This window comes from Danaus plexippus, chromosome 5, assembly GCF_018135715.1.
Source record: "Danaus plexippus chromosome 5, MEX_DaPlex, whole genome shotgun sequence".
Taxonomy (NCBI): domain Eukaryota; kingdom Metazoa; phylum Arthropoda; class Insecta; order Lepidoptera; family Nymphalidae; genus Danaus; species Danaus plexippus.
Window position 1 is genome coordinate 8,204,898 of NC_083539.1, and position 21,793 is coordinate 8,226,690.

A 21,793-nucleotide genomic window follows, 5' to 3' on the forward strand; every position below is an offset into this window, starting at 1 on the left:
TCCGTTTGTTTCATCCAGAATATTCCTGTCAAGTTACAAGTCATTCAAATTCATTCGCTTCAGAGTTCAGCCCGCAGGCCGCATTCGAATTCTGACAGGACCCGGTACGGGCGTTCGAGGTCTCTTTTTTTCGAGAAAATTGCAGTTGTGAATAGACGACTTCTATTATTTGTCTCTACTACAAACGATAGTATTTAAACGTCTAAGATGACTGTGGAGGAAGGAGTTGATATCACTAAAGCCCAAGATGGTGGAGTTCTGAAAAGAATTATTAAGGAAGGCAAAGGCACTGAAACTCCGAACGTGGGATGCCAGGTGATCGTGCATTACACTGGAACACTTCTAGATGGAACCAAGTTTGATTCCAGCAAGGACAGAAATGAACCATTTGAATTTCAACTCGGCAAAGGTATTTAACCACGTTAATGAAAATTCTTCGTAGTTTATCATAAATTCAGATTTTAATCGATAACTTGTAATTTCTTTCTGAATAAAATTAGTACATACATTCATTAGTAAGGTCGGGTTTAAAATAAACAAATATAAAATTTAGATAATAAAGACAATAGTAATACATATTTCAAACAATATAAAATTTTAGTCCACCATATTATGATTTGCAATTTAAATTTATATACTCTGGATATTCTGCTTAAATTTTAGATGAACATTTTGAATTATCCTATAATTTATCACAATATTATTGGGTTGAAATGTTAACGAATAAAAGGTTTTGAGTGAATTCTTAATAATATTCACACACAAGTCATATTTGTGAACTGTTACAATTTAAATGTATTCTATTATTATTGTTTCTAAGCCTTTGATACATTTATCTTTAATATGTTTTACATAAAAGAGATATGGATATGCTGTGAAAGATAAATTTTCATCATCAGTCATCATCTTCAGATCCCAGTCTCTGTAATGCGCCAAACTTGCTAGTGGTCGAAGTGGACACCCGCGGTTTCCGATATATTAATCAAATTCATTATACTTGATGAAAAACTAAAAGAAATTCCAATACCAAGATCTAATATAACATATTTGAATGATCCCATTTTCACAGTTTCTCTGGAATCAGCAAATTGTTGAATTTATTCCATTATAAAATAATTTTTTTCATAAAAGTAACCAAAAGTTTGTTTATACTAAAAATTTACCTAAAACATGGGTAAAATTTATTATTTATTTATATGTGGTGTAAGATTTGCCCATACCGTTTTTAAATATAGGTATGCTTCGAGCATCTATAAAGCGTTAGACATTATTTATTCACAGTATATTATCAAACACAACATAGCCTTGTAGGTAGATCACTTTATTATGAAGCTCGGTCATTTAGTCTCGCTACTCAACATTATAAATAGTATGTGATTTTATTAGATTTATTATACAGAACTTTTAATCTCGATTCATTGAAAGTCATGAAATTTATGTCCCAAATATTATAGAACTACACAGATATCATACACTAGAACCTTTGTATGTAGATATAGTCTGTGAAATACAATTGTTTCCAAACTTAACATATACAGTTGTATTTTAATGAAAGTATTAAAATTCGAATATTAATATTAAATTACTTATAAATCTGTGCTTGTGTGTGTGTTTGTGTGCGTGCTTGCTATACCTCTTTGAATACTACACACACACACACACACACATCCATTATATATAACATGCTTGAACATTAACTGGCTAAGATGTTACAAATGTTACAATTCATTGTTCATTTAAGTTATTCCCACAAAAAACTTGTAAACTTCGCTTAAATTTAATTTAATGTCTAGTAAATATTTTTTTGTTTTTAGTTATATATGGTTAATGTTTATAAAACCACTTCCTAACCACAATATGATCAGTTATTATCTTGTTTCCTGATAACTGTATGTTATATAATAGGAGCCGTGTTTTTTTTTAAAATTAAATACTAGTTTTTGTTTATGGATTTATTTATGTTATGTATATTTTAGTCCTTCAGCTTGATTAAAACAAACAAAAAGAAAGACTTTCTCTATACCAAAGAGTTTTTTTTTTTTTTAATAACTTTATCTTGATGAATTGAACATTGAGTCAAAACTTTGTACTTAATTACAGAATAAGTCCGTCTGTAATTAATAATTTTTTTTTTTCTAATTCAAACGAAATGACTATCCTTCGTTTTATTTAAATTAAATATAAAGAAACGTAAGAAAGGTAAGAAACAGGAAAATAATTAAGACAAGAAAATTTTAATTAAAAGGATATTTTCGGATTACTACTCCTTATTTTATTATTTTTAAACTACATACTCCCGACGTTTCGGCTACTTAGGAGCAACCGTGATCACGGACAGACGCGATGAGAATAATTTAAATGTATACTCGCGAAGGTCTTAGATTTCATTAAAGAAATATATATTGTTATATAGATATGGTGATAAAGGGATGGGAAGAAGGCGTTGCGACTATGAAGATGGGCGAGGTCGCGATGTTGATCTGTCAACCGGAATACGCTTACGGCGAGCAGGGCAACCCGCCCAAGATACCGCCCAACGAGACGCTGCAGTTCGAGGTAAGTCACATGTTACTCGTTACAACCCGCGCTGCAGGGTGTACGTATGTTGACGGAAAGCTTAAAACATTTAGAACATTTTTCATATAAAGGATTCAGCATTGTAACTCAGATTGTAACATATTTTGTATAAGTATTGAAAGAAGAAATTTACATACCAATTATTGATTACTATAACATGTAACTCGACTCTAACAGAAGTTTAAGATATAAACAAGTCTGCGTATTGCGTGTCGTATAAGCCATACTTGTAATAGCCAAAAATAGTCGTAGTTTTGTCATAGTATAATGACATCTATTTAATCATCGACAGATCGAGGTGTTGGATTGGAAGCTGGAAGACTTGAGCCCTAACAAGAACAAGGGTATCCTGAGATATGTGGTGGAACAGGGCACAGGGCGAGACTGTCCCAACGATGGCTCAGCTGTTACTGGTGAGGGACAGTCCTATACTGAGTTATTAATTTCTCTGACATTAGCTCTTAGATTTGGCAAAATATTTTTATTATGAATAAACATTAAAAGTAAGGACCTAATATATACAAATACTATGATATATATTTGCATATAAAATATAAATACTTATATAATATTAAATGATACTTTTCAATGTCAGGTAAAAATTTATACAATTTTAACTTTGCCAGATAAGTTAAGAATATATGAGATGAGAATATTGTGATGGAAGGTTCACGTATACGCAATAATATTAATAGTTTTATAAAGAAAAATAATAATGTATCATAGACATAAATATTTAATAATTCAATATATTTTAGTGGAACTGGAAGGAAAGCTTACGGACGGGACCGTGTTCGACAACCGTACGGTTTCCTTTGTGTTGGGGGAGGGCGCTGAAATTAATATATGCCACGGACTGGAACGGGCCATAGAGAAATTCAATCTCAGCGAAAAGTCCATATTGACTATACAGCCGAAATATGCCTTCATGTCCGAGGGCAATTCGGAAATGGGGGTTCCCCCGAACGCTGTAGTGGAGTATACCGTGAAACTGGTCAGCTTCGAGAAGGCCAAGGAGCCGTGGGCGATGAGCGCCGACGAGAGAGTCCAGCAAGCGAAGATATGCAAAGAGAAAGGCACAAATTACTTCAAAGATAACAAGTACCAGATGGCCATCAAGAAGTATAAGAAAGTCTGTACTCTGCTGGAAGGTGAGTCACCAACGCGTCCACGAGAAGCAGAGAAACCGTTAGGATTACTCTGGAAATACAATTAAAGGTTTTAAAAATATTCACAGCGAGCTGTGTCCCGGGTGTCAACATTACTATTGACTTGATAATTATTACGACATTTTTTTGATTCACAACTGTCGCGATCTAATTTAAATAGACGATTTTCTTTGGTACACTATTGTAATGAGCTGCAACTAGCTTTAATAGCGCATAGTAAAATAATGAATGTGTTCCAGACATGGTAGACGACATCACCCAGAAGTCCGAGTACCGCAACGCTGGTAAGAGACTCCTACTGGCGGTTCATCTCAACCTGGCCCTGGTGTATCTGAAGGTGTCGGCTTTCTACCCCGCCAACGACCACGCCAACAAGGCCCTCAAGTTCGACCCCAAGAACGTCAAGGGTCTGTTTAGAAGGGGCCAGGCTCTACTGGCCATCGAGGAGGCGGAGAAAGCGCTCCAAGACTTCGAGAAGGTCGTGCAAGCTGAGCCCGAAAATAAGGTACTAAGGCTAAGAAACAGTTTTCAAAGAATATTAGTTTTAAAATATACCCAGTATGTATTGTTGGAGAGAACATTATATTATAGCAACCGGAGTGTAGCGCTCGCCTGAGGCGGCCGGCGGTGGTTGTCCAGCGAGCTCAACACGTGTGACGATAACTGTCAGTGTTCATATATTTCAATATATCTCCAGGCGGCTGCGAACCAGATCAAGGTGTGCAGGTCGGTGATCGCGAGGCAGAAGCAGAAGGAGAAGCTGCTGTACGCCAACATGTTCGACAAGTTCGCCAAACACGACTCCGAGGTAACAGGTTCGCTGAGCGGCTATTGTTACATTTTATCACCGTATCCGACGCGCGAGATGACCGGATCCGGAAACATTTTAGCGGATTTCGTTACGGAAGTTTAAATTATTAATTATCAATGTATACTCGGTTTTAATTATTCGTAACGCAGTTGATTAAGTAGAGGCGAAAACTATATAGCAGTAAACGTGGCGCGCGGCACACGGGCGATGAACACGGGCTGCCCGCGGCCCGCCTGCAGCAGGCCTTGACTGACTGATATAGGATTTGGTGTTAGAAAAGCGCTCTCCGTCGAAAATGTTCAGAGTAATATTAAGCTCCGTGACCAAGCGACGCTACTCCTTGGTCATTCTCGACACACAAGTGATTTAGCAGTAGCAAGGAACTGTTTGTGTGTTTGTAAAAATCTACGGATATGTTGCGTCTTGATATCCGCGCCGTCGGTTGCAAAGAAAGTGTTAATTTTGTCCGCTATATTGCTTAAATATTTTTAGCTAGGTATTCTATTTTGATCACTCTTCCACGGCCGAGTGAAAAAAATATAACTATCGAATTAGTGGTTTTGTGCCGCTAAGTGTGTTTGAATGATATATTTTGCCTAAAACCACAAAATCTCTGTGCACACCCACAAAACATCTGTGTAATATTAGTCTCAGTTGTGTTGTTATACTATAATAATTATTATTATAATATTTCTTACTCGTTGAAAAAATAAAAATTATATGTAATTATCTACAAGGTACCTAAATATCACACACAGCTAACTTTGTTTGGGAATCACAAAGACAGGTGGTGATGATGGTCGGTACATACGGGGCTGGTGTTATAGGTGGAGAGGCTGCGAGCTAAAGCCGCTGCGGACGCTTACAGCGGCCCGGTGGGGGAGTGGGCGGGGGAGGGAGGGGAGGGAGAGTGGACGGAGAGGGAGCGGGAGAGGAAACCGACTCACTTCGAGAGGGAGAACCCCAACATACTGATGCTAGACGGTGACGGCAGGTTCCAGAACATGTGAACCAGCACAGGCGGTGGAGCGGTCGGAGGGGATATGTTTAATAGTTAAAGCTCGTGTGTATACAAGGTACTAGCCTCACTACTAGATAGGGTCCACATCCAGGCAAGTTCAGATCAGGCTACTACCTACCGGAGGTACGTTCCCGTGGACACTATTCTCACTTAGTTTTTGCATCATCAAACTAAACACAGCAAGTCAGTCGCTCATTCTAAGCTCGTTGCTAGCGGCGTGTCGCGGAACCAAAGAAATATTCACGAGTTGTAATCATTATAATAATATATGTCCTTACCAGCCGTCGCACACTCTGGGAAACTCGTATGACTCGTCCCAAAACTCCGTACCGCGCTTATTTCAAAACTAAATATTCTGTAATTTTGCGCACATACACGTGAAAGTATAAGGTGTAATAGAAAAAAATATAATTTTGAAAATTATGTTATTAATTTATTTAATAAATAAAACTTAAAAAAATACATGCATTTATAAGAAAAATACATTTTTTTTTGTAATTTACTTGCATTAAATAGAATTAAATATCGTTGTATAAACAGCGTCTAACGTGAAAAAAATAATGTACAGAATTCAACAGGCTCCTGTAGATTTTCGTTGACAGCAAGGAGGGACTTGGCGTCATCGAAAAGTGCTCTCGATATAATGTGGTCAAATAAGCTGGTCACAACTATATCACAACCACAAATAAGTATTAATGATACTCACCACTGTAATGACAATGTTATCAATTTTACCTTAACATATAACAGACGATTATGTGAGAAGTAAAAAGATATTGGAAAAAAATAAAAATGTTATCTCGCGATATGTGGCAGAAAACGCGCCAGTATGCGCAACTTTTTTTTTATCTTTGTGTAAACTGATGTGTAAAGATCGTAATACAACCAATAACTCGACAGCGGCAAGCGGGTAAGTGTCTTTAAAAAAAAGGAACCCGAAAATTGTACCACCTTAAACTATATTGCTTAATTTTAATTTATTTATTATACATAATATTACTTGACAAACTTTATGAAAACATTATTAGCATTTCAAAAATGTGTAATACTTAAACATTTGTACCAAAAACTTTCTAGTACCGTGGCTTTGAATTGTAGTGATGTTTTGTGCTAAAATCACATCATTGAACACGAGTCAGCTTTGATGCCTTTTTATATACATTATGGTCGGCAAAAAATAATTAAAAAAATATAGAAAAGAAAGCTTATTTATAAGACTAAATTAATTAATTAGTTTTACTCCATAACAATTTTCACGTGAAACGGTTTTGAGACGGCCTTGTACGAAGCGTTCCCATAGTGTGTTGTTCCGTCTCGCTCTTTGTACATAGTCTATATGATACATTTAATCTTTACAGTAGGTGGTAGGAAATCAGTCAATATTGTAATCTGTGTCTCATATGCTATATAACTGTAAACCAATGTCTAGACAAGTTTTAACTTTGAGAAATTTCAGGCGTTTGGATGAAATTGCTTGTGTACTTATAATATAATTTTTTTAAGTCTTAAAACCTGTGATCTTTAGAACACTTACTGAGATAAAATATAAATTGTAACTTATTTATGTATAAAATGTTTTGTTTTCATTATCTGTGTCTCATAACATGTCAGGCTAGTTGTATGACTCTATGTTAGTGTTGCCAGATATAATGAAATAACGTCCTCAGTGTGCTCCAGACATATATCGAAATAGTTTTCATTCCAAGGCGTAGATATTTTACAACTTAAATGTATTTGATCATAAAGATCTCTGAACCATAATTAATTTGTGATGTCACAGGGACTTGTTTCGTTCTGCCTGGTATATATGTTTACTTGTGATGCGTTCGGATCTCTGTATTGTACTCTTGTGGTCGGTTCAGGAATGTATGGCATCGGTCTTAAACCGATCGTGTGTCCGTTTATATAAATCTGTTCCATTTATTGTAAACCTAGTTGTTACGATTCTAATTATAATAAACATCTAAGTGTTCAATTAATTTTAGAATTTCCCAACACCCTCTATACAAACAAAGGATTCATAATAAAAAAGCAAAGTAACTATTCAGATTTTCTTTATTATGTTGTATTTTTATTTCCGATACAATTCTTATTGGAGTGTAATATCTACTTAACTGAACATGCTTACATTATCGTTCTCTTGAAACAGCACAGTTATTATAAACTATTTACCCTAAACTCTATCTGTTTTAAATAACATACAAAAATATTAACAAAAACTATAATTACTGTATTTATGGAGGCATGCGTTTGCAGAGGTAGATCGGTACATTTATTTAATAATACTGTAAAGCCGGATCACGGGCGGTCGTTACAGTTATAAAAAGCTTAAAATACGTAAAGAAAAAAAAACATACATTATATGGACACCATAACAATAAAGCGCGGGAGGATTTGAAAATGGAAACAATTCAAATACAGCAATACAGCCGTGTGTCGTAAGACAGAAATAACAACGCGGACCATGCTTTACAGTATCTGAACTTACAAGCGATACAACTATCTTAAAAAAAATCCATTCAGGAATCAAATACATCAAAGGTCAGCAATTTTATTTACAATTTCAAAAGCTTCTCGCACAACGTTCTCACGTCAAACATGTCCGTCGCAATACGAACGGTAGAAATTCAACGCGCTCGGCAAATCATACATTCGACCAGCGAATATAAACTACTGCATGTATCCTCGAAGCTAAAAGAAACGCTACATCGAACGCGACATAAAATACACATTTCGCCAAAGTCACGAACTCGCCGAGGATAGGCCGCGGTCCCTGGCCTTCGACGCAGCGAGGAGGAACTCTTACAAACAATTTTATATTTAACACCAACATCGACACAGAAAATAAGACGCTATAAACGATCTAAAATGCAACAACCTTGAAGCGCTAAACGAATATTTCTCATACGAAGTTCCATTTTTAAATCTAATACATCGGTATGTTCGACAGTTAGATTGAGAGAGAGTCACAAAACTCATTTTAAACTTATTCAATGACAGTTAATTTTTTTTTTTTTCAAACTATCTGTTACACATGACGGGTATTGAGGTAGTATTGTTTGACCATCGTTATCAGCGGGTGTTAACTCTTAACTATCGAGATATTTAAATAACACATCCGTAAAATAGAACCACAATACCCTGTGCTCGACTCTAACCTAAAAAACCTATAGCTAGGGACATATAAAGATCGCAAAGGTCACAATCACGACATTTTCTTTTTTTTTTATCAAAAATAATTCTTACATATACCGTATATATCATAGAATAGAAATAATTTAAGATTTAAATACTCATAGTACTTAATATCTTTTAATAAAATTGTAAACGTATGTAGATAAGAGTAAAAACTTTCAAGTGTAACAATTTTATATTTGGAATCGAACTGTCATTAAAATGGCGACGTCAATCTCAATATTGTTACCTTTGCGACGAAATATTATATAGTGTAATAATTTTAATGATTATAGAAGTTTTGAATAAGTACTGTTACACTGAACGACGAGACTTATTAAGACTATGCAACACCACCAATCATTATATACTATTACTGTCGTGACGGAACAAAAAGCACTGCGACACACGATGTTCATTCAAAAAAACAAAAATTTACATACAGCCTTCAGAACGCGGGAACTACATTTTATTTTTTAAATTTCAGTTGGTCGCAGTGTATTTTGCATCAGAGCTAGCGCGAGACAGTTACACTGCGCTGTAGTTAAAACTATAATAATATATCGGAACGAATCAGTGAAACATTACACCACAAGTTTATTTACAAGCTTCATCCAACGTAATCAGACACGACACTAACTTTAGATGGCTAACTACAGCGCAGATACATTAAACGTGTAAGATTCGTTACCGCAAGAGGACCCGGAGGATCCAACATTGCAGAATTTTCAGCTGAACAGCCAATTACTTGCATGACATCACTAGCATTTAATGATAGCAATTTTTTTTGTAATCTCCCAAAGCATGCCGCTAGACTTGCTCGTGCGTATGTCCTTTGCAATCGGTTTCCATACCTGATGCTGTACCGGCCCGCGGACGGCGAGGGTCCGCTGCACGCGGAGCTGATCCTGTTGGTTCTGGTTCACATCTGACTGTTATCCCGGATTAAACTCCAATACATTAAGTTCATCGAACTTATAAATACTTTCCAGTCTTTGGATACGTTTATCACTAAGACCCCCATCTCCGAAACATTTCTTGTAAATATTACACTTTCTCGAAACTATATTCCGGAGATAATATTTTATCATATATTTTTCTCGTGTCTACACTACTATGCAGTCACCTGCCAGGGTGAGTTCGTTCGTCTGTAGTTACCTCGTATGGACCCCTCCAACACTCTACCCTCTGCTCGGTAGATATGTGTACTCATCGCATCTCACCGTCCATACGGGCGACGGCTGTAAATTGTCCTATTTCCTAGTCCTAAGACTATCGCGAATGATGAGACCATACATAACAGACAACACCAACCGCATGTATATCTCTTTAGTGTTTGTCGTTCATCGGTGACGTGTCACTGGACGGTGACGTCATCGCCACGTAGCGGACCGCCGTCAGCGATGACGTCACCGTCCACCGTCAATGCAAGGAGACCGCTGTTATAAATAATGTTTTTGTACTCGTTATACTACGCTCGCTACACTTACATCTAAATATACATAAAATATCACAGCACTATCGATTCACTTACACTAATACCATAAACGCTTTGCGTCCATGACCCCCCGAGCGGAGGAATAATAATAATAATGAAATAAAAGGAATCGAAATCGAAATGCACGAGCACGTCACCGCCGGCCGCCCGCGCGAAAAACAACGTCACGTAACACGCGTAGTAGTAGCAGCTTTACACATAGCAAGGTCACGGTATTTGCGTTTAAAGTTAACAGCGAGCAGCCGGCCGGTGACCGGGAAATGAAGCGCGGTTGAAATGCAAGTTACAGATTGCCGCGAAGATAAGAACAGAGGTACGTTATATTTACACACGCTCACCGAGACCTAGGCTAAGACTAAGACTTTGGAAATCATTCAAAACTATCCGGTCGCAGTTCACGCCCCCGGACAGACTGTAGGAACTGATTTAAACAACTATTGAAAACTACTTGTAAATATCTTAACGTGTATATGCACTGTGTATATAATCTTGTATATAGTGTATAGGCTGTGGTAGTCTTGTGTATAACTCGTCCGGGGACGCGGACCGCGACTCGGCTGCATACAATACAAGATACATATTAAAGCCCGTTTTAATTATCAAATAAATCGAAGAGCAGACTTAACTCGTTCACTCCGCTCCGTACAAATAATTTCGTACAAAACAACACGAACGGCGCTGGAGAGGTTCCGGGTGTAAGCGAACATGAGAGCCTTAACTAAATGAGGTAGTGTAACTATGAATTATGTTAACATTAAATGCTTGGTGGGATATATGTTAAAAGTGTATACTATATCAACATTAAAATACATCATATTGTAAAGTGAGGTACATCATCGTTACTAACTGAGGTAGCTGCGGGTAAGTTACAAAAATATGTCAAATATGTAAAAAAAAACTTTCAAAATATATCTGTGTTCATTATGGACAGTCGGTTGGACTCGACCATTTCTCCGTAACCGTAGGAGTAGTCCTGGTACACCTTGGTGATGATGGGTTCCCATTTGGGGGGGGCGTAGGCTTCGGCGAAGTTGTCGGTGTAGTCGGCCAGCGAGTCGACCAACGAGTCGGCCAACTGGTCGTAGGGCGGGGGCGGCTGGCTGTTGATGAGCAGCGGATCGATGTGAGGCAACATGTGGTCGTCCAGGTCGATGACCCCGCTGAACTCTGGCCCGTACTCGGCGGGGAAGGCGCTGGCTGCCGACGACTCGGAACTCTCTGGAATGTTAAATAATATTTGTTTAAGACGCTACATAATCTCAATATGATTTTGAAAGTTGTCCACTCACCGCCAACGCACACCGTATTGTTCGTGGCCAAGACGTTGACAAACTTCGTGATGTTGCCGATACCCTCGTCGTTTGTGTTCTCGAATATTTCCAACTCCTTCTCGATGACGGCGTGATCGATGCTGTCTGACTCCATGGTGCTGTCGTTCGGTTCGTAATAGATGTATGTGTCCAGTCTGGATTCCTTATTACCAGCCGGTTCCGCGTCTACCTTGAGGTGCGTGTGCTTGTCTTCTCGAGACGCGTCTGTCTTCTGTACACTTCTATCGGCGCCAGGATATTCTTCCACGTTCTCATCGTGGATGTTCTCTTCTTCGTTGTCGATATCTGGTTTCTTATAATTTTTTCCGTCGCCGTTGTGCATTCGACGCAAGTGTTTATGCCAGTTGGGATAGCTGGCGAACGTTTTCGAGCAGACCGGACACTTGTATGGCTTGGAGCCCGTGTGTATGTTCAGATGTTGCTGCAGTTGGCCAATTTTCACGAAACTCTTGTCGCAATAGGTGCAACTGTGGGTTTTGTTCTCGGAGTGCGACTTGAAGTGTTCGATCAGACGATTCTTGGCGTTGTAGACCTTCCCGCACACTTTGCAAATGTGCAAAACAGTTTCAAAATGTTGTGAGATATGTTTCAGTATGAGATGCTTCTCGCTGTAGTTCTTGTTGCAGACCGGACACACATACAGCTTCTTCTTGTGGACGTCGAGATGTCGCTCGCAGGAGGCGAGGCCGGTGAACAACAGGCCACACTGGCGACACCAGTTCCGGTCGGATTGGTGCGCACGTTGGTGGAATACCAATTCTTTTGGTGTGGCAAATCTGCAATTTTAATTACGATAAATCGTATAACCTTATCATCCACTAATGACCGCGACTGCATCTCCGAGGACTTTGGGATGAGGTTCGCAAATAAATCATTATACAATTATAGTTACTGACAATGTAGTCGAAATGGCTACACAAGAAAAACAGCTTCATATCGTTTTCCTAACTAAATACATATAATAAATAATAAATAAAAATAAAATGTATTCTGATGTATAATAATATATTAATTTCATATGCTTACACTTCCTGACAGCCTTCCTCCGGACAGATGACACAGTGTACACCGTGTATATCCCTCAGATGTTCCCTCAGCCTCATCTCCGTCACATAGCGGTGTCCACACTGATAGCAAGTGAACGGCTTCCCCTTACATTCGGCATCGGTCTGACAGGCGGCCGTGTGAGTCACCAGTAGGGAGAGACGGTTGAATGTCTTCCGGCATATGTCACAACTGTAATAAACATTTCAGTTATATTCAGTATATTCATATTAATCTAGTTACAGATAGTTACTTTTAGTATTCAGATATACAATATTATTAAAAGCATTTTATTTAATTACCTAAATGAGTAAAAATATATAGTTCATAGTAAATGAGTACTGACCAAAATCTTCCTTTGGTGAAGTGATTGTAAGCATGATGACTAAATACGGAATACTTCTCAAACTGCTTTGCACACACAATACAGCTGTATATGATATCTTTGTCTCCGTGGTCGCATGAGAAGTGGGCATCAAATTCCATACGGTTCTTGTAAGTCTGGGAGCAATAACTACACGAAATCCCGCCCAATCTCTCAACTGAATTTTCCTCTTTGTCCAAACTCTTTTGTGTTTCAATAGTATTTGTATTAATCACATGTCCAAAATGTTTCTTCAAATGCTCACTGGAGTTTTCTTTATTTGATATATTTTCATTACATATGGGGCAAAAGTATATGAATGCTGAGTGTACGTCTATATGATTCTTGCAGTCTTCCAGAGTGTCTAACTCCTCACCGCACGCTTTACATTCATAAGGAGGACTGTCGTTGTCATTGTGAATAATTTCATGCAATTTCAATTCTTTTTTTGATGTAAATCTGAAAAATCAAACTTTTATTACTAATGAATCTTAAATTATTGCAAATACAAGTCAATAATGACACGTACTCCTTCTTGCAAGTGTTGCATCTGAATCTATGCATTACCATGACATGTTCTCGTAGTGAAGCAAACTTTGAAAATAATTTTGAACAGTGTTCGCATCTGCAAAGTAAAATATTTATTATCAATACTTTTCTAACATCCCAACTTATATAAAGTAGTTAAAGCCAGCCAAAATGTAATAAAAGATAAAACATGTTGTTGTATACGCACTTAAATCTCTCTTTGATGACATGACTTGTGTAACAATGACCACGAAAGCTTGGATAGCCTGAGATTTCTTTTCTACACACTACGCAAGTGTAAACTATGTCCTTGCCGCCAGTTTCGTGTTTAGTGTAATGTAGGTCGTAATCCTTCTTATTTGCATATATCAAGTTACATATGTTACAGTAGATTCCGCCAACTAAATCGATTGTAGTAGGTTTTGGGCTCATGATGGAGCTGGGTCTATTGGGTTGTGTGTGCGAAGCCATCATAGCCTTAATTATGTGCAATCCATTTATTGAGCATCTATGTCTGTCAAATGGGTGTTTGTGCTGCTATTGAATACATTTCCTTAATTGTGTTCCGCAACCTACATGTTTAGAATTTATGTCACTTCCCTGAAATTGTAATCACAATGGGCAATTTTTAGTTAATAATATAAGTTTGAACTTTAAAAATAAATAACAAACAAGCAATCCATATCTCAATGAAAAGAAATAATGCAAGTAATAGATATTTTCCATTGAAAATCGTTTTGCTGTGTAAACATTATCACAAGTGGGGTCAAAGGATTATCATTTGGTTTTTTTTTTTGAAATATCACTTGACATACTAGAGAATTCGTTTTTTATGAATACAAATTTGAATACATTATTAAATATTAATTATCTTTACAAGATGTTAGAAATTTGCCAAATTATAGTATATATCAGTCACTGACGACCTTGACTATACTACTGTTTCAAAGGATCATACATTAAGCAATGTAACATATATGATAGAAAAGTCGCCGGAAAAGCGTGTTATCTTTGGTTTTTTAATTTATGAACAAAAATCTTAAAAATCTTTTACAAAACATTTCGAAGGAATTTTTTTGGAAGAACAAGTACTAGAGGATATGATTTGCTTTAATGTAGAAATTAATTTGTACTTACAAAATCTGGCAAAAACTTATAAATCTATATCGGACAAGTGTCCAACGTTACATTTTACATTACAACAGCCGAAATAAAACATAAACGATAAAAAATGGAACGCCGGACGACAAACAACGCCAAGAAAACGTGTGAATTTTGGATTTGACATCTGTGGGCAAATTGTTGTAGAAAAAAAATCAATATCTTTTTGGAGGCTCCTGGTTATTTCAATTTTATTTTATTCAAATCATTTGCTAAGCTAGAAACCTTAATGTAAAGAAAATAAGAGTTCTTTAAATTCTATACTTGGAATTAACGAAATAATTTTGAAATTCGTATACAATATGTTTTGAATTTTCACATTATATTCATAAATAAAAATATCACCTCTGAATTAAAAACGTAAACTGGCTATTAAAATTTTAATCGTTACAAATTCACAACTTTATTAAAAAAAGATATAAAAAAGTAAGTAATAAAACTGTTATTATTAAATCTTGAAAAGAATTTTATTTTTAGTTGTTAACTTTTTTTTAATTCTTTAAAAACGTAACAACTTTAAAATAATTTATTAAACTTTGTAATAAAACAAAAGTATTCTGAAAATACATGGTATGACCACTAATAATGGCAAAATTGATAATATTAATACTTGACATTGACTTAAAAATATAAACACTACCTACCTATGTAATCGTTGTTTATTTAAAGATATTAGAATTAAACATAAAATTATTCTTTATTCAATTCATTCTTTAAGCTAACTGATTTAAATTGTGTTATATATTTACACTAAAATTATAACTTCTATAAAAAATTTCTTTAAACGGTAAGTGAATATTTACATAAATTTTTAGTAAAATAATAGAGATATAAATTATAAAGTTCTTAAATGTAAACCTCGTTTAATATTGAATGTATTTTTAAAGAAATTCTTGGTAATGTATAAAATTTATAGTGATTTCTTTTTATTTGTCATTTAGATGTAAATTAATTGTTATTATGATTATCTTCGCTACATCACATATGAAGTAACAAATATAAATGTAATGTTTGTAATCAAGAGTACTTTTGGCCCTCCGCCAGGCCGGTTACAAAAATAGTTTGCCACAAACGTCGTAGTCGTCTATACGTAAACCCTGTCAAATTATTATATCGATAATATTTATTTTGAAATGGAACGATCCCATAATTTACACTCGAGTTTCCACGGATCCTTCAGGAGCAAGGAATCGTCGTCGACAACAGGCAGCGATCCCCGTGAAAAAATAAAAGACTGTCTCCGGAAGTTTATAGCATTTATGTTTACACAAGTGGGTGTTGGCGCGCTGGTGGTTTGCTATGCGATCTTAGGTGCTGCGAGCTTCATGCATATAGAGAAAGACAGTCCAGACATGCAGCTAGTGAGAGTCATCAAATGGCGTCAGAGCTGTGTCGAGCAACTGTGGGGCATCACTAACAAGTATAATGTCTTGAACTACACAGCATGGATGGCCAGTAGCAATAGTGTATTGAAAGACTTTCAGAACAACATCACAACGGCAGTTCATCTAGGATATAACGGGAGATCTTCAGAGGATATATGGTCATTCCCAGCTGCTCTTATGTATTCCTTGTCTGTTTTCACAATGATTGGCTATGGTAATGTTGTGCCGAAAACACTGTGGGGAAAGATTGGTACTATTGCATATGCCTGTTTTGGGATACCAATCTATGTACTTTATTTTTGCAATATGGGTAAAGTTTTAGCTCAATCTTTTAAATGGTTATACATAACTGCTTATGAGTGCAGCCGGAGGGAAGACCCTTTGCTAGAAGATGGAGAATTGCAACCGGTCAAAAGAAAGATCACTGTGCCATCTACAGCCTGTTTGTGGGTGATTTCATTCTATATACTGACTGGGACAATCATGTTTGGTGCTTGGGAGAAATGGAATTATCTGGATTCTACATATTTCTGTGTGATAAGTCTCTGCAAGATTGGTTTCGGGGATTTTGTGCCTGGAGCTAACATTGCTGATTCTGCCGAGGGATCTCATCTGAAGCTGGTTATAAACTTTATTTACGTCCTCCTCGGTATGGGATTGGTAGCAATGTGCTACAATCTGATGTGTGAAGATGTAAGGGTCAAAGTTAGGGAGCTGAGACAGGATCTGAAGAATTGTCTGGATGATATAACTTTGAAAATTACGGTTTGCATGAACGACACCAAATATTACCATCAGAAACAAACGAGGCATATTAAATGATACACAAATAATAGTTTAGAGTAGGTTTTCTGTGTACTTGTATGTTACAAGTCTCTTTTAAAATACAATGGTCTGTATTTTAAACATTGCGCTTCAGTTTGGCATTTTGTTTTTTATCTCCGGCTGAGTTATGGGAGCTACTGATCAGTATTTGTACAATTTTTACTAATATTCATGATAAAGAATAAATTTATTTTAATGTTTTGCCTGTTATTAATATATGAAATAACAATTAGTGAATACTTTTCATATTTATTTTTTGACAATATTTTCATGTACTAAAAGATATTCTATTCGTAGAAGGTCTTATTTATAGTTTTAAGCGGAAAATGCTATTTTTATACTTATTAACAATTAATTTGTGACATATCGGATGCTTTCAATTAATGTGATTAAAGTTATGTGCTTATATGTTATTTTTTCTCTAAATATCTGTTTCCAACCCCCGACGCAAAAAGACGAATGTTTAAGTATGACCCAAATGTCTGTGGGCATTTATATTCCTTGTTTAATTACTTTTAAACCACAGAACAGATTTCAATGATTTTTTACATGATTAAGATTTTATATCAGTTATCGTTAGATTAAGACTTACGAACCGGGTTCCAGAGCAAATACTGACGTGATTGATGAGAAAAAAAAAATCGGAAATATAAATACAAGAATTAAATATTTAATAAATTGGTGGAGAATTTGGTTATGTTATAATTGTTTTCGATAAAATGAAGACTACTTTGTTTTATATGAGCTGAACTGTTCAATATGGGTTATTCAAATATTTTTTAATCGTCTGTAGCAATGTATGCCGAGGAGTGAACGCGATGCTGCCTTTTCGTCTCCGACGCGTTTCCGGGTACGAGGGTCGTGTGAATGATGTTATATTTCGTCCGGCGATCAGTGACGCAGCTCGCGGTGCGGAGACGCTGGTCTTCTTTGGAGGAGATGTCCAGGTGAGGGCCTGCTGCCTGCTGGTTGGAACAGAACAGATAGGACTTGATTGATTTTCTGTCATCTCTTCAATACTTGGTTTATTTTAAAATAACATTCTAGCAGTTCATTTAACTAGCTTTTGCCATTTTTGAGGAACGATTTAACAAACTATATATAAACAAATCAAATCACAAATTCAATATTACAACACGTTTTTCACATCACACACAGATTCACATCTCGTCTGCCCGTGATCACGGTTGCTGAAAAGTAACCGAAACGTCGGGAGTATGTAGTTTTTTTACAAAAATAAATCACGCGTAGTTTATCTGAAAAATATTAGTTTCTTTTAAATGAATAAAACTCGCGAAAATCTTAGATCTCGATATTACAACACGCTGGACATTGTTCTGCAATTAAAATGATTTCAATGGATTTATTTTTGTCAATATCTAAAGGACTATCCAGAGGCGATGCAGGCTCACCGTGATAACAGACACTACGTGAAGTGGAACCTTGAGAGCACTGCCCGCATGCTCGGGGAAAGCTTCGTCGACAAACACATCGTGGTTGTGAGACCTTCGAGGTGATTGATAACATTTTTTAATCAGAACCGGGTACCGCTTGACATTTTCACATTTTCCTTTAACACCTTCGAATTTGAAGTCTGCAAATTACATTTCTAGGAAACATTAATCTGGTTTCTACTTCTTACTAGCAAAAACACATTTAGTAATAGTTAACGATTTTCTTTTAATTCTCGTACAAATATAGGTATAACGTATTACTAGGTTACACCATAACACGAGGTGGAACCAGATCGTGGTCAGTTTAAAGGCTCGTTTTTTTTGTTATTATAATATGTGTCGTGTAAGTAGTGACCACGCTGTATATCACTGACGATCATCTGCAGGATAGAGTTCAAGAGCTTCAGTTGTTACGACAACTTTGTTCCAAGTAACAACGCCGGTGTCCCGGACCACACGCCGACACACCACGCCTTGTTACATCTAGAGAGGTGAGTGCTCACTGTCGTATTCAAGTCAGTAGCATTATCATTTTTATTACACAATTTGCATTTTATTTTGTATTAATTCTGATATTTATAAGTTTTTCTTGCATTTTTCGATACTCTGAACCCTAAAGATGAATTAAATTCTCTTAATTAACTTTATATTATGAATATAGTTGACTGTCGTTGTTGTAGATTGCTGAAAAATGTAAGCATCAGAATGAAAACGATGTCAGAGAGAGAACTCTTGGATGTGTTGAGGGATGTGTCGCCGGACAGCAGTGTTGAAGGATGCCGCGTGAGGAATATTCATATACCTATATATATATAGTTTTATTAATTATATTTTAATGAAAGTAAATTTTATTGATGGCTAAGCGTTTATCCGTGACCACGGTTGCTGAAAAGCCGATTTATATGTATAAGGCAGATTGTGACACAGTTTCGTATATTTAGCCGCGTAAATTTGAGTGATGGTTCTAAACCGTCAGGTAGTAAGAGTCGCCTACACCGTGTGTTCCCTTGTGTTTCAGACAGCCGTTCCCCGGGAGCCGAGCTCGTGAGTAGGTTCCGTTCTAGATGTTATTGCGTCCGCATCATTCGGTAACGCTTAATACAAACTTGATGGAAATCGATTTATGTAATTATCGAGTTGTTTTTGGGTTTCTTTTTTTTATATATTTACTTTTTGTTTAGTATATCATATCACGTACATATGCTTCATAAAAAAATTTGCTTCACTCTATTGATTCATATCGATCTGTGACGTCATTCGCGTGTCAATAATCGTCTGTTATTTTATATTCTGTTTCAGAGCTAGAGATCCCTTGTGGTGGAGGGAATCCCTCGCGCTGGACGAGAGTTCCATCTCGCTGGTGGGGTTCAGTAAGGGTTGTGTGGTGCTCAACCAGATAATATACGAGTTCCATTACACACAGACGCTCACGCCCGGAGACGAACACATGATGAGGTATAATCGCTTGAGTTCAGACACAACGATACCATATGCCTAGTTGAACACAAATTTTCGCTTGACGACAAACATAGCTAGAGTATACATACATATATATATATATATATATATATATATATATATATATATATATATTATTTTATTTTTTCTTCATCAAAACTTAAATAGTAGGCAAAATCACTCGATATAGAAATGAATAGATGTTATGTTCTCAAGCGGTGAACTGGCGACTTTGAATCTACCCTCATAGGGGATGACGTTTAATATTGATATATATTGTCAGGTTGTCGGGTCGCATCTGTGACATGTACTGGTTGGACGGCGGACACGCTGGTGGTAAGAACACCTGGCTGACGGCGCGCTCGCTGCTGGAGACGATCGCCACTAGAGGTACCGCTGCCACCACCAAGTAGGAACGGATATAGTGGTACCGTCATTCGAATAGGAACAGGGATGGAAGCTTCACGTGGCTGAATAATTGTACTCATAATGATTATGAACTGTTAAAAAACTTAAATATTTTTGTATATCAGAATATTCCATAGTATTCTCTATGTATCACTAACAGGCGTAAACGTATTATGTAACAGGTGTAAATATTTACATCCACGTCAGTCCCTACCAGATCAAGGACGAGAGTCGTCCGTGGATCGGCAGAGAGGAGAAGATCTTCAGCAGTCTGCTCAAGAAACTCGGTGCTAAGGTACGCTCTACACTCTAAGAGGCTGGATGAAGGATAGGGTAGTTTGATTTTTCTTCACATAAAAACATTGCAAATCTCCTAATAGGTTATTTTTTCATTTATAATGATGGTTGTCTCAGTAAATATAAAGAAATAGTTAGGTATCTCAGTACATACCACTATCCTTTACGTCTGCTTGCTTGAACAAATTGCGGCTACGTTTCCCAATTGTCTTTGGTTGATTCGGTCTGTATTTGTCTTCAACACGCGGGTAAATAAATTGATAGCTTTTTTTTGAGGACGACTTAAATATCCAGGGGAGAGAAATGTAAAAACTAGTGACAAATTGATAGTATGTTATGGATCAGTCGATGAATCTTTTGAACAAATCCGTGTTTAGGTTCACCGTTACACTCACGATCCTCCCGGGCCGCAGTCTCTCCACATGCACTTCTCCGTGCTCGGGAACTTCAAGCAGATCCAGGACTCGAACCCGGGACCCGGCAGCGACTCCGACGATGACACATCCAATTGATGAACTAACATACGTATAGCTATCTAATTACTTGTTTGGCAAAAATGTTAAATGTGTTATTCAAAGATAATGTTCAACTTGTTAAAATTATACTTTTAAGAAATAAATACATAGTATAATTTGTGCATTACTTTTGTTTACTGCTGGCACAATCTATAGTAGCTTTTTGGGCTCATGTAAGCCCCATCATCATCATCAGCCTATCGGAGCCCACTGCTGAGCAAAGACCTCTTCTCACATGGAGAAGGTTAGAGCATTAATCACCACGCTTGCTCAAGACGGGTTGGCGATTTCAATCTTATAATTTGAAATTATAAGACCAGGTTTCCTCACGATGTTTTCCTTCACCGTCCGTCAGTGGTGTCTAAATACTCTTAGAAAGTACATATGACTCGGAAAAGATCACACTGGTACTTGCCAGGTTTCGATGTAAGCTTACTTTTTTTAATAATGTGTAAGTTCTTCCTCGCTCCCCGAACTCTGGGTGTAGAGTACAGAGCCGCTTAAGAAGTGTTATAACACATAATATCAAGAATAATATCTTTCTATGCAGAATGTTAATTCATAAATTTTCTTTAAGCTTAACACATGACGAATATCTATACTAATAAATTAATGTGAAGCGTCTGTCTATAATTAATTCAAAGTAACAGATTTTATGTGAACCACATAGAAGTATACACGATACTAATATCAAAAACATGCGGTTCCTTGGGCAACCAACATCCCCAAAGACCATGCCATCAAGGTCAACAAGTATTACGAGCTCACTAAGA

General features: G+C 36.7%; 4 protein-coding genes across 6 annotated transcripts; 3 read left to right on the plus strand and 1 right to left on the minus strand.

Annotated features, from left to right (window-relative positions):
- The first annotated feature begins 47 nt into the window (after positions 1 to 47).
- LOC116769193 (peptidyl-prolyl cis-trans isomerase FKBP4) lies at positions 48 to 7,553 on the plus strand. Of its 2 annotated transcripts, none has more exons than XM_061529490.1 (7): positions 48 to 409; positions 2,414 to 2,556; positions 2,870 to 2,990; positions 3,336 to 3,728; positions 3,986 to 4,251; positions 4,444 to 4,554; positions 5,385 to 7,553. In XM_061529490.1, exons 1-7 carry the CDS (start codon positions 208 to 210, stop codon positions 5,565 to 5,567), a joined length of 1,419 nt encoding a protein of 472 aa, XP_061385474.1. In that variant the 5' UTR covers positions 48 to 207; the 3' UTR covers positions 5,568 to 7,553. The 2 variants fall into 2 exon arrangements, with proteins under 2 accessions (XP_061385474.1, XP_032516112.2); XM_032660221.2 differs by having other exon boundaries at positions 49 to 409; positions 4,444 to 4,561; positions 5,385 to 5,448.
- Positions 7,554 to 7,615: 62 nt separating this feature from the next.
- LOC116769192 (zinc finger protein 26-like) lies at positions 7,616 to 14,898 on the minus strand. Its single transcript, XM_032660220.2, has 7 exons — positions 14,655 to 14,898; positions 13,726 to 14,117; positions 13,519 to 13,614; positions 12,972 to 13,448; positions 12,608 to 12,817; positions 11,540 to 12,357; positions 7,616 to 11,468 (listed from the first exon to the last, which is right to left on the minus strand). The coding sequence occupies exons 2-7, from the start codon at positions 13,989 to 13,991 to the stop codon at positions 11,152 to 11,154; spliced, it is 2,184 nt and encodes a 727-aa protein (XP_032516111.2). The 5' UTR covers positions 13,992 to 14,117; positions 14,655 to 14,898; the 3' UTR covers positions 7,616 to 11,151.
- A 402-nt stretch (positions 14,899 to 15,300) lies between these two features.
- LOC116769048 (mitochondrial protein C2orf69 homolog) lies at positions 15,301 to 21,140 on the plus strand. 2 transcript variants are annotated; one of them, XM_032660027.2, is made up of 10 exons: positions 15,301 to 15,465; positions 17,682 to 17,835; positions 18,274 to 18,401; positions 18,729 to 18,833; positions 19,023 to 19,125; positions 19,361 to 19,386; positions 19,642 to 19,797; positions 20,084 to 20,190; positions 20,391 to 20,503; positions 20,883 to 21,140. In XM_032660027.2, exons 2-10 carry the CDS (start codon positions 17,707 to 17,709, stop codon positions 21,015 to 21,017), a joined length of 1,002 nt encoding a protein of 333 aa, XP_032515918.1. In that variant the 5' UTR covers positions 15,301 to 15,465; positions 17,682 to 17,706; the 3' UTR covers positions 21,018 to 21,140. The 2 variants fall into 2 exon arrangements, with proteins under 2 accessions (XP_032515918.1, XP_032515917.2); XM_032660026.2 differs by lacking the exon at positions 15,301 to 15,465 and having other exon boundaries at positions 17,324 to 17,835.
- LOC133320421 (TWiK family of potassium channels protein 7) lies at positions 15,665 to 17,301 on the plus strand. Its single transcript, XM_061528853.1, has one exon. The coding sequence runs from the start codon at positions 15,812 to 15,814 to the stop codon at positions 16,883 to 16,885; it is 1,074 nt and encodes a 357-aa protein (XP_061384837.1). The 5' UTR covers positions 15,665 to 15,811; the 3' UTR covers positions 16,886 to 17,301.
- Positions 21,141 to 21,793: the final 653 nt, after the last annotated feature.